The sequence below is a fragment of the Lissotriton helveticus genome, chromosome 8 (assembly GCF_964261635.1).
Source record: "Lissotriton helveticus chromosome 8, aLisHel1.1, whole genome shotgun sequence".
NCBI classification, from domain to species: Eukaryota; Metazoa; Chordata; class Amphibia; order Caudata; family Salamandridae; genus Lissotriton; species Lissotriton helveticus.
The window spans coordinates 801,158,713-801,173,598 of record NC_136069.1 but is presented as its reverse complement, the minus strand read 5'-3'; the positions used below and the strand labels follow the sequence as shown (position 1 = coordinate 801,173,598).

Below are 14,886 nucleotides of genomic sequence, written 5' to 3'. Positions count from 1 at the left end.
GGTTGGGACCAAGTGGAGGTCAATGTTTGGCTAGAGAATGTGAATGGCAAGTCTGGGGGGTTTCAATCTAATAGGCAGCCCTTTCGGACATCCCAAGGGGGGCACGGGGAGAAGAGAGGGACTTGCTGGGCCTTTAACAAAAAGATGTGCACCTGGCCCACAGATAAGTGCAAGTTCAAACACGCGTGCTCCTTCTGCGGCCACCCCTCCCATCCCGAGTTCAAATGTATTAAGAAATCCAAAGAGAGAGGGGGAGGGGGCAAGGAGATCAAGCCTCCCCAGCCTTAAGTTGCCCACTCCCGTGGACATCGGGAAACTGATTTATTGGCTGAATCAGTATCCTGACCGGTCAGCAGCCGAGCTATTATATTTGGGTTTTTCAGAAGGATTTCGCATTCCAGCTCAGGATGTCCCCCCTGTAGAATATTGCAATAATTTACTTTCTGCACGGGCACAGCCTGCGATAGTGAAGTTGAAGGTAGACAAAGAGCGAGGGTTGGGGCGGGTAGCAGGCCCTTTCCTGACCCCCCCCTTCCTGGTTATGTGTGCTCCCCTTTGGGAGTGGTGCCCAAGAAGGATCCAGGCCAATTTAGGATGATCCACAACCTGTCAGCGCCTAGAGGGTCTTCAGTGAACGATGCCATTGACCCTGCTCTTTGTTCAGTGACTTATTCCTCATTTGATGCTGCCCTGAAGAGGTTGAGGGACCTGGGCCCAGGGGCCATCATGGCCAAGACAGACATAGAGTCAGCCTTTCGCCTTTTGCCTGTGCACCCGGAAGATTATCACCTGTTGGGCTTCCAGTTGGATAACCAGTTTTATTATGACCGGTGTATGCCTATGGGGTGTGCGGTGTCATGCAGATATTTTGAAACATTCAGCTCAATGCTCCAATGGTTGTTCTCCCATAGGACAGGCTGCAAGGAGGTGGTGCTTTACTTAGATGACTTTATGGTGATGGGGCCGGCGGCCTCGGCGGCATGCGAGCAGGCGTTAGAACAGTTGGTGGCCATGTTTCAGGAGTTTGGGATCCCCCTGGCTCCGGGTAAGACCGTTGGCCCGGCGACATGTATGTCCTTCCTAGGCATAGAGATTGACACAGTGGTTGGTGAGTGCAGGTTGCCTCCAGATAAAGTACTGGCTTTTTCCCAGGCCATTGACGCGGCGTTGGCCACCCCTAAGGTGACTTTACACCAGTTGCAGGTTTTAGTGGGTCAGCTGAACTTCGCCCTAAGAATCATCCCAATGGGACGCCCTTTCTCGAGATCAATAGCCAGAGCTATGGTCGGCCTATCCCAGAAGCATCACAGGGTGCGCCTCCAGGCTGACGTGAGGAACGACTTGAAGGTGTGGCGGGATTTTTTGGCAAACTTTAACGGTTCTATCGTTTGGCCGGTGCCTATGGTGTCCAGCAGGGAACTGGGGTTGTTCACAGATGCAGCTGGTAGCATTGGGTTTGCGGCAGTCCTGGGTCCTCAGTGGTGTGGGGCGGAATGGCCAACGGAGTGGCATGAGAGGGGTTTGACTAAGAACATTGCATTCCTAGAGCTGTTCCCGATCCTAGTAGCAGTGACGATTTGGGCTGAGCGCTTCAGGAATAGATCTGTGATCTTTTGGTCAGACAACATGGCTGTGGTCGAGGCCATCAACAGGCAGAGGGCTACGTGTAGGCATGTGTTGAGATTACTGAAGCACCTGGTATTGGAATGTTTAAGGTTGAATTTACTGTTCAGGGCGGCACACATTCCGGGAGTGGACAATCACGCTGCTGATGCTTTGTCTCGTTCCAAGTTGCAGGAGTTCCGGAGGTACCACCCGGAGGCGGAGGACGAGATGACAGGGTTTCCACCATCACTGTGGAGGATTGGAGCCCCGCTCTAGCGGGGCTGGTAGGTGCCTCATTGAGTGACCGCACTCGGGCTGGTTATCAGCGGTGTTTTTTGACTTACAGGATGTTGGTTCAGGAGGCGGGCATCACAAACTGGTTTTCAAATCAAGCCATGTATTACTTCCTACAGACAATCAGGGAACAGGGCAGGTCTCTCTCTTATGCTAGGGCTCATGTTTCAGCGGTAGGTTTCTTTGCTAGACTGGCGGGTTCTCATGACCCCGGGGCCTCATTTGTGGTCAGGAAAGCCTTGTCAGGATGGGCCAGGCCGGAGGGCCCCAGGCGGGATTGCAGACGCCCTTTAGATGTTAGGACTTTGAGGGGCATTTTGGAGGCCTTACCTAGACTGTGCACCTCGTCATTTGAGGGCAAGTTATTTGCAGCAGTGTTCTCCCTGGCATTTTACGGGGCCTTCCGCCTGGGAGAAATTGTAGGGTCCTCTCGTAGTAACCAGGGTGGAGGGATCCAGTTTAAAGATACTAGGATAGATTCTGGGGGACTGGTGGTGATCCTTACGAAATCTAAAACTGACCAGTCGGGTAAGGGGGCGGTGATTCAGCTGTGCCCCGCCCCGGGGGCGCCGGTATGCCCGGTCACCTGCATGCAGGAGTACTTAGCCATCCGCCCTAGTGGGGGGGGGCCGGCCCTGTTCATCCATGAGAGTGGCGAGTGCGTGTCACAATACCAATTCAAGGCCGTGTTGCAGACAGCCCTGGTAGATCTGGGGTTGGGGGGCACAGGTTACTCTTCCCATTCCTTCAGGATAGGGGCAGCAACTTTAGCAGCAGGAGCAGGGTTATCATCTACTGCAGTCAAAAAAGTGGGCCGCTGGTCGTCTGATTGTTTTAGGCGTTATATACGCCCTGAGTTGCTTTGACAAGATGTTCTTGCCATGATTTTGCTTAAATTTTCTATTTCCTCTCTGATTACTAGTATGCCAAGATTGGTGGTGTGGGTGTTGGGTCACTCGTTCGTGCGGCGGGCAGCTGGGCATTTGCAACGATGGCGAGTGCGGAAACCACCGAGTTTGGAAGGGGCTGAATTCTTGTGGCACGGTGTGGGAGGAATGCGCATCCGGCATCTGCGGCGGCTCGTGGAGAAGATTAGAGATCACGGGGGACAGACGTCCCCGGACCTGATCATCATCCATCTGGGCGGCAACGACATGGTAGACCAAGGACGTTTGGCGGTCAAGGAGGTGCTCCTCGCTGAATTTGCTTGGCTAGGTCACACCTTTCCACAGGCCAGGATTGCATGGTCTTGTATGCTTCCGCGGAAATGTTGGGGCGATGGCATCAGGGCTAGGGCTTTGAACGTGTCGGTGAGACGTCTGAATAGTGAGTTGGCAAAATTGTGCTCAGGGAAGGGGCGCTTGCTACACTTACCCCACAAGATGATTTCTGGACCAGCTATGTTTCACCATGACGGAGTGCATTTGTCTGACATTGGCATGGATGCCTGGATTAAAGGAATTTGGTCTTTTGTTCTACACCTGTTGGAAGGGGGGAAGGGCGACGGACCTATGGCCCCTAGTCACCCTTGTGGCGGAAAAGAGACATTGGAACACTGATATAGATGGACCAAATAGACGGGAGTCCACCTTGAGCACTCCCTAGGCCAGCACTGAGGGGAGAGAAGGTAAGCTCTCCACAGGGGGATGGAGACCACCGGTTGGGGAGGCTAGGGCGACAGGTACGAGCCTCCTGGGATCCTGGGCAACCTGGTGGACGAGTGGTGGTGCCCTGGAAATGGCGGACAAGGTCTCGAGGGCTGGGGCCCATCACTCAAGGGCGCAGGTGGGTTGGACCTCGCGTGGGCATCGCTACCTGGGGAGAGCCGAGCCAGAGGGCCCCTTGGTGCTGGGGGAAAGAAGAGAGGATAATGATATTCTGATTTTAAAGATGATTTATGCTAATTTGAAGTTCAAGATTTTTGTTCAGAATATGAATTTAGTAACGTTTGATATAATTATGCAATGTCATGTTTATGTGTGTTGATATTAAACATGGCCTTTTTTACACCCACCTTATCTCAAGCGTTAATTGACTGGTGGGTTGTGGGCGGGCGTGGAGCATGCTGGGGGATACGGGCCCTATAACAAGGGCGAGGCTAGACGAGCCCGCCTTTAGGGGCCGGCCCCCCGGCCCACGCACGCCATTGGTTGAGGGTAGCCGGCCGACCACCCTATGGGAGGCCGGCCGGACTGGAATAAGTCCTTCCGGGTCAGGCGGTGACGCACTTCCGGCGTAGGCGGGGTCAGAGGCCGTGACCTATTTAGGTCACTAGCCCATTCAGTTCGGCCTCTTTCCTCGCCTGCGTCGTGACCTGCTCGCACCTGCTGGACACCGCCCCCGGGCTCGTTAGCCTATTTCTTTTAACTCCCACCCACCCGTCCCTTAGTTATGTAGTTTGGAGGGGTGAGTTGCGGAAAAGAGACATTGGAACACTGATATAGATGGACCAAATAGACGGGAGTCCACCTTGAGCACTCCCTAGGCCAGCACTGAGGGGAGAGAAGGTAAGCTCTCCACAGGGGGATGGAGACCACCGGTTGGGGAGGCTAGGGCGACAGGTACGAGCCTCCTGGGATCCTGGGCAACCTGGTGGACGAGTGGTGGTGCCCTGGAAATGGCAGACAAGGTCTCGAGGGCTGGGGCCCATCACTCAAGGGCGCAGGTGGGTTGCACCTCGCGTGGGCATCGCTACCTGGGGAGAGCCGAGCCAGAGGGCCCCTTGGTGCTGGGGGAAAGAAGAGAGGATAATGATATTCTGATTTTAAAGATGATTTATGCTAATTTGAAGTTCAAGATTTTTGTTCAGAATATGAATTTAGTAACGTTTGATATAATTATGCAATGTCATGTTTATGTGTGTTGATATTAAACATGGCCTTTTTTACACCCACCTTATCTCAAGCGTTAATTGACTGGTGGGTTGTGGGCGGGCGTGGAGCATGCTGGGGGATCCGGGCCCTAAATGCAGCGCGGAGTCACCCCAGGGGTCAGTACAAACAGACACCCCTGAATGACTGTGCACAGAAACCCAAGTGACTCCTCTCGGCTCGCTTCTAACAGTGGCAGACTAGGGGCTGCATGTAACATTTAGCACTGTAAATAACAGGTGACAAAGTTACCCAAATAAACAGTACTCCATGCATCGATCTGGAAGGATGAAAGGAAGCATAGGCCCTGCTGGGAATGGAACTTGTGACTGCTCTTGGTGAGGCCACGGCTGGCAGAGGCATCTCTCCAACTCACTCCTAACCTCAACCAAAAAAGTTATTATATTTTTAAACTACAAGCACTTTGTATTCTGGAGCTTGTAGTTTCAACTGTGCTTTATTAGCGAGGGCATACTAGTGGGGGAGGGACGCGCACCCCAGAGACAGCAGGCTCCTAGTGGGGGAGGGTCGGCGAGAGGGGGTGCACAGACGCTCTTTCTGTTAAAAGTCCGACGACTTCCCACCAGGGGGCTTACAGAGGCCGGTCCGAGAGCCTTTCAGCGCCGTCGGCTCCTTTACTCGCTCCCGTGTTGTCGCACAAAGAAGTCATGTCGCATTTCTTGGACAGAAAGGCACAAAAAAGAAAAAAAAAACACCAGAACAAACTAAATCCTCCAGCCACTCCTCTTGTGAGAAGGGGGTCAGAGGACGGATAATTGAGGGAAGAGACTGGGTTGTTCTGACAACCTCACTGGCGACAACTTTATCCTGAGGTGGAGCCGGGAGCTGCATTTCGCCCTTCCCCACAATACATCTGCCCGACTTAAGAAGAATTCGTTTCATTTAAATGTTTCCTGGCTCACACTGTCAAGTATTTTATCATGTATAGACGGGTCATTGCAAGAAACATACTCGCGGTAAAGAGTGCCTCATATTCTCAATAGCGCCCTGAAGTGGACAGAAGGGAGCGTGTGGGCACAACACCAAGTTAAATAAACTGAGAAGAAATGGACGTTCGCCCATCTTTTTTTACTTACCATATGCACATCGTTTCACAAATGTGAGATTGTACTTGTTTCCACTGACGCTACAACGAAATGTACCGTTTTTCAAACACATTCGTTTCCTGGACGAGAATCTTAATAGGGGAGACACATACGGTCCCTTCTCCTATTCGATATCTTCTAATAAAAGATGTGACAAGAAAATTCGTTATTTTATTAAACACCAACAAAAAGCGCCTTCTCGTCTGGGCTCGCCTTTTTCTCTACTAGGACAGTTAAATATTTCGTTCCATACAATTTCACAGGTTATACGATTGATTAATGCGAAGTCACGTCTTTCGTCAGGGACATTCGTTCAGTCGCCCTGTGATTTTCACGTTAAGGAAATTACATTTTTTACGTACATTTGATTCCAACTAAAGTAACACGTAGCCGACAGAACTGATCTTTGCAAAATAATTAACTGAACCTGGGCTGAAATGTGGTGTACTACACGTTCAGTAAGCGACCACTTAAAGGCCAAATATCACTTGACTGCCTTTCTGCGCGCCTCGTCAGGGATGGTTAGGTAGGCGCTATATGAATACAATTTACAATTATTTTTAGTACGCCACGCCAGACCTGGGGCTGTCTGAAGGGATTTCGGATATTAACGTAATTGTTATTAATGTGTAGGATTTAAATGGGCGCTGTTACAAAAAGAGGTCAAAATGACCGAAAGAAAACAATCACTTGTATTGGGAGGCGAAACAATCTCTCTTATTTGGGGTCGGATCTAAGCTGTGTTCCGATGTTTTTTATTTGTTATTTTTCTGAATTGATTTCTGCTCATGTGGATTCGAGGGAGGGGCACACCCCAACACAGTTGGCAGACAGCCCTTCTTGGGCTACGGTTTAACCACCTCGCCTGCCCTGGTCCACCTGCCAGCAGGACGGAACCACGAAATTCGACCCGAATCCTCTACGGGGACAATGAAAACACTGCACACAAGTCTGGGGAGCTTCGGAGTCTGTGCCAGAACCCAAAAGGTACAACGTACACGACATGTGTGTGTACATATGACGTGTTGCAGCTAAATTCTTTTGTTTGTTTGTTTTGGTCTTTTAGTTTTTTGGTTTTTTTTATCTATCCCTCGTGTGGTTTTAGGCTATTTTTGGTTTGCATTGTTTGGACACGGCACTCTTATGTGCGTTTTATTCATAATTTTGTTTAACCCCGTGTCGAATTGATGTTAACTTTTGCTTGTGGCTGCTGCCAGTCAGCTGATGTCAGGAAGCGCCGGGTGCGCAACCTGCGCACACCCCCACAGCACCTGCGCACCTGCAATAGATAGCCACTACAACACCACTGTAATGTATATGCAGCGCTCCACAGCGCCGCACCTGGCAGGCAGCCCTGTTTACACAGATTAATGAACCGTGCTCCAATTCCTGCGATCGACATCTTTTTGTTTTTAGTGTGTTTGCAAGTCACACGTCTCGGATCTATTGTTTGTGATGAAAAGCTTTCCCAACGCAGAGGCAAATAGTCGATGCATTTTTGTAAAATGCACGCTTGCATTCAGGTGCTAACCCACTTATTTGAAAGTAATTTATTTTCCATTTTGACCGCCCCTTTCTCCCTTTTTAAAACGGCAGTCCTTAAAGAAAGACCAGAGGTTTTACATTTAAATGGCGTTGCCTGGTAATTACTTTTTTTCACTTTTACTCCAAGTTCCGATGTGAAAACCTCGCAGGGGGGTCCTTTGGTGTGGAAATACTGCAGTTTCCACCCCACCGTCCCAAACAGGCTCTGCAATTACAAACCCATTAGATGCCCTCCGCTGGCATTAATATGCACAAATGCCCGGCGCTAATCTCATAATCTGTTTTGTTTTATCAATTGCCTTTTCTGGCGCGGGAGAGGGAGAATAAAAGGGGAGGACACTTAAGGCTTCCGAACCGAAACGAGGAAACAAAAGGTGGGTTTGTTTTCAGGCAAAGGCGTTTTGGGAGGGAAAAGCATCACATTTACCCTTCTCAAGAAATGCACAATTCAGGCAAAACAATGGTTTGTTTAGGCCAACAGCGGTCAGGTGGGAGTCTCGGCCACCTCGAGGCTAAACACATCTCACCGCAATCCGATTATAATAAATGCAATAGTCTCTTTCGTAACAGTTTCACGTCGCTATCAGAATAAACAAAAGCAGCACACATAAAAGCGCGAAAATTAAAAAAGCATGAAGTATTAGAATTATGGAATCCATGGGTGGGGTCCTGGATGGATTAATGGAAGGATGAATGTAGGACGGGTCAGTGTGTCTTGCGGTGAAATGATGCGATGAATGAGGTTTGGTGACGCAGGAGTAAACAGTTGAGGCCAAAGTCCGAGTTGTTTTTGAATGTCGACGGAACAATGCAGAAGCATTATCGGAGTAACATACACAGACCAATTGCGTATTTTTATTGTATACGAAAAAAATATGTTCCCCGTGTCGTCAGCTTCCTGTTGCGCAGCTGGGTGGCAGCAATTCACGTATCGTTGAGGGGGGCCTCGATAACCACGTACAGGGCAGGAGAAAGGAACCAACAGGGCAGGAGAGGCGGCCTAAGGCCAGAGCAGGCTGCCTTGGAACTAGGTTCAAGTCCCGGCGTCGGCTCAACAACCTGTGATTCTCGGCAAATCACGTAATCTCTCATTACCTATATTAAAAAAAAAACATATAGGACCATGTAATCTGGTGCTCCTGAAGCGTATTCTATTGCCCTTGGGCCAAGTTGGCGCTATAAAAACTTTAAAGGTCAAAACAACTATATATCTATACAGAGAGAGAGGGAGAAACGAGAGAGAGGGAGAAACGAACGAAAGGGCAACTATGCATCTATCATTCACGAGTGTGCCGCTATCGTAAACAAAATGACGATTGCAACAGTACCTGACTTGTACAGGTAAATGATGGGCAGAGACAATCGGATAGTCATATAAAGGTAAATATATATATATATACAGTCGCACCTTGACAGATACACCGGTAGACAGGCAGACGATAGATACGGACTGACAGATCGACGGGCAATAATGGGCAGAGATGGATTGACGGGGAAACAGATAAACGCACTGAAACATGGACAGAGGGGCTACAGACTGATTTGCAGACAGAGACATTGATAGAACAATAGATAGGGGGCGAGACAGATAGATTCCATCTTCATGGCAGTGCACATACTAAATATCCCTGCGCAGCGATGCGCTAACATCAATAAGAAACCAAGACCCGTATTGCCGTGTCAACACTTCCCTCCTCCGTGCTGGAGGTCTTGTGATCCTAGCCCAAGGGTACAACCGCCTCTGCACTCTTCAGTGCCCTAGGAGAGGAGGGGGGTTGTGTCCCTTCCAGTCACTCCCCTCAGGGTGGCTGCCACAACCCTCAGTGCAACGATCAAGACTTTGACTGTTATGGGGCCTAAACCAATCTAGCGCCTCTCGGGGCTTATTGAGACTAATGAAAAAAATGATGCAAGGCGGAGAGAGGTGTCACTTGCGCGGGGCGGGCGCCCGCGTGCGCATCCCCTGCGCCGAGCCCCTGATTTATGGAACTCATCAGCGCCGGCAGCCGCACTGTCCCCAAACCAATCCGAGGCGCGGCTTCTGCTAAGTAATTGTTTCTCATTAGTCGCGATAATGTTTTAATGGTGTTAGTTTATAGCGCCGTCTCCCGAGGATTAATAACAAGGGGAGTGCGGAGGCGAGAAGCGCGCGACCGCCTGTGCGCGTTCCCATGGCCCAGGCAGGAACCCCCACCCCCAGCCCGACTGCAGGCTGCGAGTTTGCGCTTCCAAATCTGATGTTGCCCGCTCAGCCTTTCATCATCCCAGGGCCATTAACTCGAATACTCATTCATTGCGAATAGAAAGACCTGTTTTCACAGACGCTAGAAAGGTTAAAAAAAAAAAAACTTCCTTTCCCGCCAAAATGTGTCTATCACTAATAATGTATCGCGGAAACTGTTCGACTCCTACCTCTCAGCTCGCACAGACACCGATGCCCCATATATAGGTTTGTGCAGCTACTTATCCGAGCCTTGCGTCTAGACGCATTTCCAAGTCCCTGGACAATTGTAACACGGTATATACAGAGAACTGCTCGGCGAGTTACACGCTCGCCGCTGACAACTGCTGCGATGCGTCCACAACCTGCTCGACCCCAAAGGAACAACTAGGCCTAACATTCTTTAGTGGTTGGTTAACTGGAATCAATCAAATTTGGAAATAGTGGTTCTTGTTCCGTATAGCGCTCAGAAGTACACGTTATAGCAGATTATTTGCCGCGTTTATCAACATTCGGGACCTTCAAGAGGGAGATTAGGTAAAACATTTTGGAGACCATTTACACTCTGGTTATTCTTGGGTCGGGGATTGTTTTCAGAGGAAGTAAAACCCGAGAAGGGCGAGAACATTTACGTGGCAATACTGCCCCGGGCCTTAATGGGACATGGGCAAATTGGTCACTCGGTTTGATAGTGTAAGACATACATACATACGTGTGGTGAAGTGGATTCCTCACACCTCCGGACCCGGTGCCACTGCACCCGCTACATTATGGAGAGCAGCGCCGTGGGCGTGACATGTTTGGATTGAAGGGGCGAGGTTGCTCCCATAAACAGGCCTCCTGCCGTGCGTGAACGGACACCTGACTGAACACAAAAGGCCTTCATTGTCCAGGCTGCTGGTGAGGTAAGGGCACCCCATGAAGCGCGCCAGCTGCTTGCACAGGCCTGTCCTTTGCTTGCTGGAGTTGGGGACACTCACACTACGCAAAATGGCGTGCTTCCACCTCAATCTTTGACCTGGCATGGTGGATGGAACAGCCGGGGGTGGTATTTTTGGCCAGGCTCTTGACATTGCCCTCAGTGGTTACCAGTATGTGCCAGCACTGAGGTCTTGGCTGGCAGGAGTCACTCTGTCTTCGGAGAATGCCAGTCCTTGGCGCGGCCAGGGTGTGGACGGCTACCCTAGGAAGGCAGATGCCGGGCTGGGCTCTTTTAAGGGGTGTCCCATTCCCCTGGCGTGATGGGGAGAGGTAGGCTTTGGTTCTACCTCGCACAGAGTTTACCACTCAGAGAGGTGGTGCCACCTGAACAGGAGAGGTTCCATCTGCAGAGTAAAATAAAGCCACTGTACACAAACTATACAGATGAAACCTGGAAGGAAAATTGTGGACAGTGTATAACATATGGCTTCTGCAGGAGTGTTTTTCAAGCAGGGTCAATGAATATCGGGGGTTCGGTTTCTATTTAATCTTGAAAATAGGGAACTGAGTACATGCGTAATACGGACCTATGTTGCCATTGAGAGGTTTTGGTGACATTTACAAACCAGGGCGGAGGACTGGCTGCTTACAAATGTCAGCAGAACCCGGTAATGGCAGTAAAGCGCCATTACACAAATTGCTCCTTATGTAATTTTTATATTACACGTGTTGTTCATATATTTGAGTACTTATTGGAAAGATTTAAAGCAGTTGAGTGACCTCCATTTAGTATTTATTTTTCGCTTGAGATATGACTGTAAATAATTTGGAAACATTAGTATTTTTGTTCCACATAATGCACTAATAGTGTGTTTTATGCAAACACGTATATTATACATCGAATTGTAAGTACATTAAAAATATGCATTCTAAAATGTGCTTTACTTTTGCAGAAGGTTTCAGGCGAAATATATAAAGAAAATGAAGTGCAATGTGGGAAAGGGTTACTTTTGCTACAGGGTTTTTTTCACACACCGTAGAGTGTTCACTGGTAGATGCTGGCATTTTTGGTAAGCCAGTACTGGCGAGTTGACAGGTGTAGTGATTATTAAGGATTATCCATGTAAATTGTATATACAGAAAGTGAGATATAGACATAATTTCTCAGTTTAGCTGTTGAAATAGATTGGGATACCTGCACAGGCTTTTTATAATCATACAGCATTTCTACGAATGCAAGGAAACTCTGGTTTACAAATATAATTATGCTACATCGAATCTAGAATAGATACTCAGGCTGGTGCCAATAGTCTGTCATACACCTACCTAGGCTACATAACGCCAACAGACACAATGGAGTGTGTGCTGTAGAAATGTTTTCCATCCACATAGATGAACCAAGGTCACCTACGAGCCCTAAATGCTCTTACATGAGTACACAAAATCGATTTTTCATGGTGGGAGGTTGGTGAGATAGTAGCAGCCAGCAGCCATGACAGTTCAACTGATGCTCTCCCAAGCGGAGCTTCCTTCTATACAGCTATTAACGCTTTTCACAGCGGATGCTGCTGCGACCAGAACACTGCGCCCTTGAATGCTTTCGATTACTCACACCTACAAAAAGCAAGGTTTCCCGCCAAAACTGATCTCTTGAAGAAATGTGTCGGTGACACTTGCACCAGGGCAGCGGGGTGATTTCAGCATGGACTAGGAATGTGTGCCCCAGCCTCGAGGAGTAACCTAGATCAGCCAATAAATTTACCCTAGATAGTGGTCAGTTTAGTTAAAACTTCTCAGCCCAACCATCATACCGCCATTTAACACTCATGGAAAGGAAGTCAAAAATATTCGATGCTTATAATTATGAATGTCATTCCATTTTTTGGAAGTCTAAATCCTCCCAGGACAGCCATTTTTTGGGGAAATAGCTGCCAAATATGCAAGTCAATATTTAACGGAGATGTCACTCGAATCCTTCAGGTTTACGTTTTCGAATTCCTAATGCAAAACAGACTGACCAGCAATACATTATGATTCCCAATCTGGACACAGGGAACAGCTGGGAGATCCGGGGAGACGTCTAAAGGGAATCCTTGGAAGTTATATTTTAAACACAGTCTATAGAAGTCTTTCACAGCCTGAATCATACAGTTGAAGAACTGTTGTGGGTGTTTTTGGACTTAAGTTCTGGAAAACTGTGCTACGAATTCATGGCTCTACGGTGAGCAGAACATAAAAACTCCTCGCAGTTATAACTTGACAAAAAGGAGCTTTTAAAACGTCCAAAAAGCCTTAACTGAAGCACTGCTCCACACTTTACTTTTTTGGGCAGACTGACATTAAAAGTTTCTATCAACATGGCCTCTCGTATAATTAGATGAGATAACAACCCCACGCCTCAACTTGCAAACATGAAAGCAGATAAACGTAGCCATGAGATCAGAAACAGGTGAGAAAGTTCTGAGGGCTACTGCGCCTGCCTCGGAGAGGTGTGTGTACCTGCAGGGCACCTGCTCGACTCGCAACAGAGCTGACCCGATCTTTCACTTTCCTGGGCACTAAAACGTCTATCACTGAGCTCGGGGCGACAACACACCATGCTCATGACCTGGGGTTTTCTATGCATGCGAAGAAGCCAACCAATTAGCTGTCGAAATCTCACCAATCCTAATTACGGCACACAGTAACTAACCCAAGTCTTCCCTATGAAACGAGCTGCCGCTTTTTCTTGTGAGAAAATACTGCCCGTTCCCGTTTGTACGCTGGAAGGGCTAAAAGCTGGGAAATAAAATAGAAACTATATACAATATTCACTAATCTTTTGTAACATTGCAATTATACCTGTACTTGCTCTAATAATCGATTCGAAATGATCAAGATAGACCACAAACATTTTTTTGTGATTTCTTCACGGTTTTCCTGTTTGAGGTGTATGTTTCAAAAGGGAAAAATTCCGGCTTTCACTACTTTTCGCAATACTTTTACTGACCTTTAACGATACAGGCCATTAAAAAAACGGCCAGTCGGTAACCCTATATAAAAATTCACGATTTCTAATCTATTGTGACTGCCTACATATATTTTAGGGTGGAGTTGGTAATGGAATCGATTACACGCCCAGTTACTTGTGTCTTGTCTTACCTTCCAAAACTCTGGGAAACAGATACCTATGGAATCGTTCCTTGACAACATTTCAAGGGCTATCCTGAAATGGCATGAGTAAAAAGGACACGTTGTTTTTTGTGGAGCCAGAGACACACCTTGAAAAAAGAAGCGAGGCAAGCCCTCAATAAACCGCTGTTTTGTATTTACACTTTTAAATAAACAGAACAGCCTTCCCCGGAGTGCCCGCCTAAGTGCTTTGGGTAGGCCGGTTAGTGCAGGTCATGAAAAGGTTGGGGCCGCGGTGTAAACCGCCCCCTTCCCTTTCATTTCCTGGAACGCGCGCACAAAGGCCGCGGTGATTTAATGAGCGGGACAGGGACAAAAAGTTCCCGGCCGCTGGTGTCCGACCGGAGCCCTCTCGGGCGCTGCACGGGCTGCTCCTCGCGCCGCCAGCGTCAAAGCCCCGTCGGCCCTCGCGAGAGCGGCGCGCGCTGAAAGGCGCACAATGGCCGCTTGGTATGTTTGTTTACCCTTCACGACGAGCAGGGTTAACCTCGCCCAAACAGCTTTGCTAAGCCCGTTAACCGCAAGGCGCACGGGGTGACCTGTGCAGGAGCCCCAGTGTCATGCAAATCCTGCTGGCGGGGGTGGCTCTTCCTGAGCAGTTTATGGTCGCCCGGCTCCTCTCCGAAATAAAATCCCAGAGTGCGCGTTTAAAGGCGGAAGTGGCCTCAGCAGCCCACGCCGATGAAAAGGGCACGAGAGCCGCAGAGAAGTCAGGACAGAGGCGGTTTTTCCCTGCAGTTAATTTTATTTGCATAGCAGACATGCACTTCTCATGATCTTGCTGATTTTAACAGAGACGTAAATCCCACAGTTTACATCAGAATAGGTTTTATAGCTATGTTTGTTATTAGGAACGCTGTTCCACAGGTGGAGATAAATGCAGTTTTCCTCTCTTTACAGGAAGATGTTGAGTCCACCGGCCCCTCCCGCAGAGCTCCGTTTAGCAGGTCATTTCGTCTCGATGGCTGTGGCAAGCGTGACCAAGTTCTGGGCTTGTTTCAGCAACGGCAGGTCGACCATACTCCCCCTGAACGTGAAGGCGCCCTGCAGAAAGGAGAGAGAAAACAGAGTAGGGAAGTTTGTAAGATTAGTCACTAGAAAAGAGCTGGCAGCTGCGTCTGCGGCAAAGAAACGGCTCACTGGGCTGGCACGA

At 48.8% G+C, this 14,886-nt stretch overlaps 1 protein-coding gene across 3 annotated transcripts in view; it reads right to left on the bottom strand.

Moving 5' to 3' along the window:
- Positions 1 to 14,886, bottom strand: part of CLYBL (citramalyl-CoA lyase) — a 2,321,716-nt gene that overhangs the window by 357,806 nt on the left and 1,949,024 nt on the right. For 2 of the 3 annotated variants that reach the window (XM_078657618.1, XM_078657619.1), the window contains one exon: positions 14,545 to 14,777. The exons of the other annotated variant lie outside the window; for it this stretch is intronic. In XM_078657618.1, coding sequence (XP_078513744.1) covers positions 14,682 to 14,777 — 96 coding nt within the window. In that variant the 3' untranslated portion in view covers positions 14,545 to 14,681. Of the gene's footprint in view, positions 1 to 14,544; positions 14,778 to 14,886 lie in introns of those variants that run through there. 3 annotated transcript variants of the gene reach the window in all.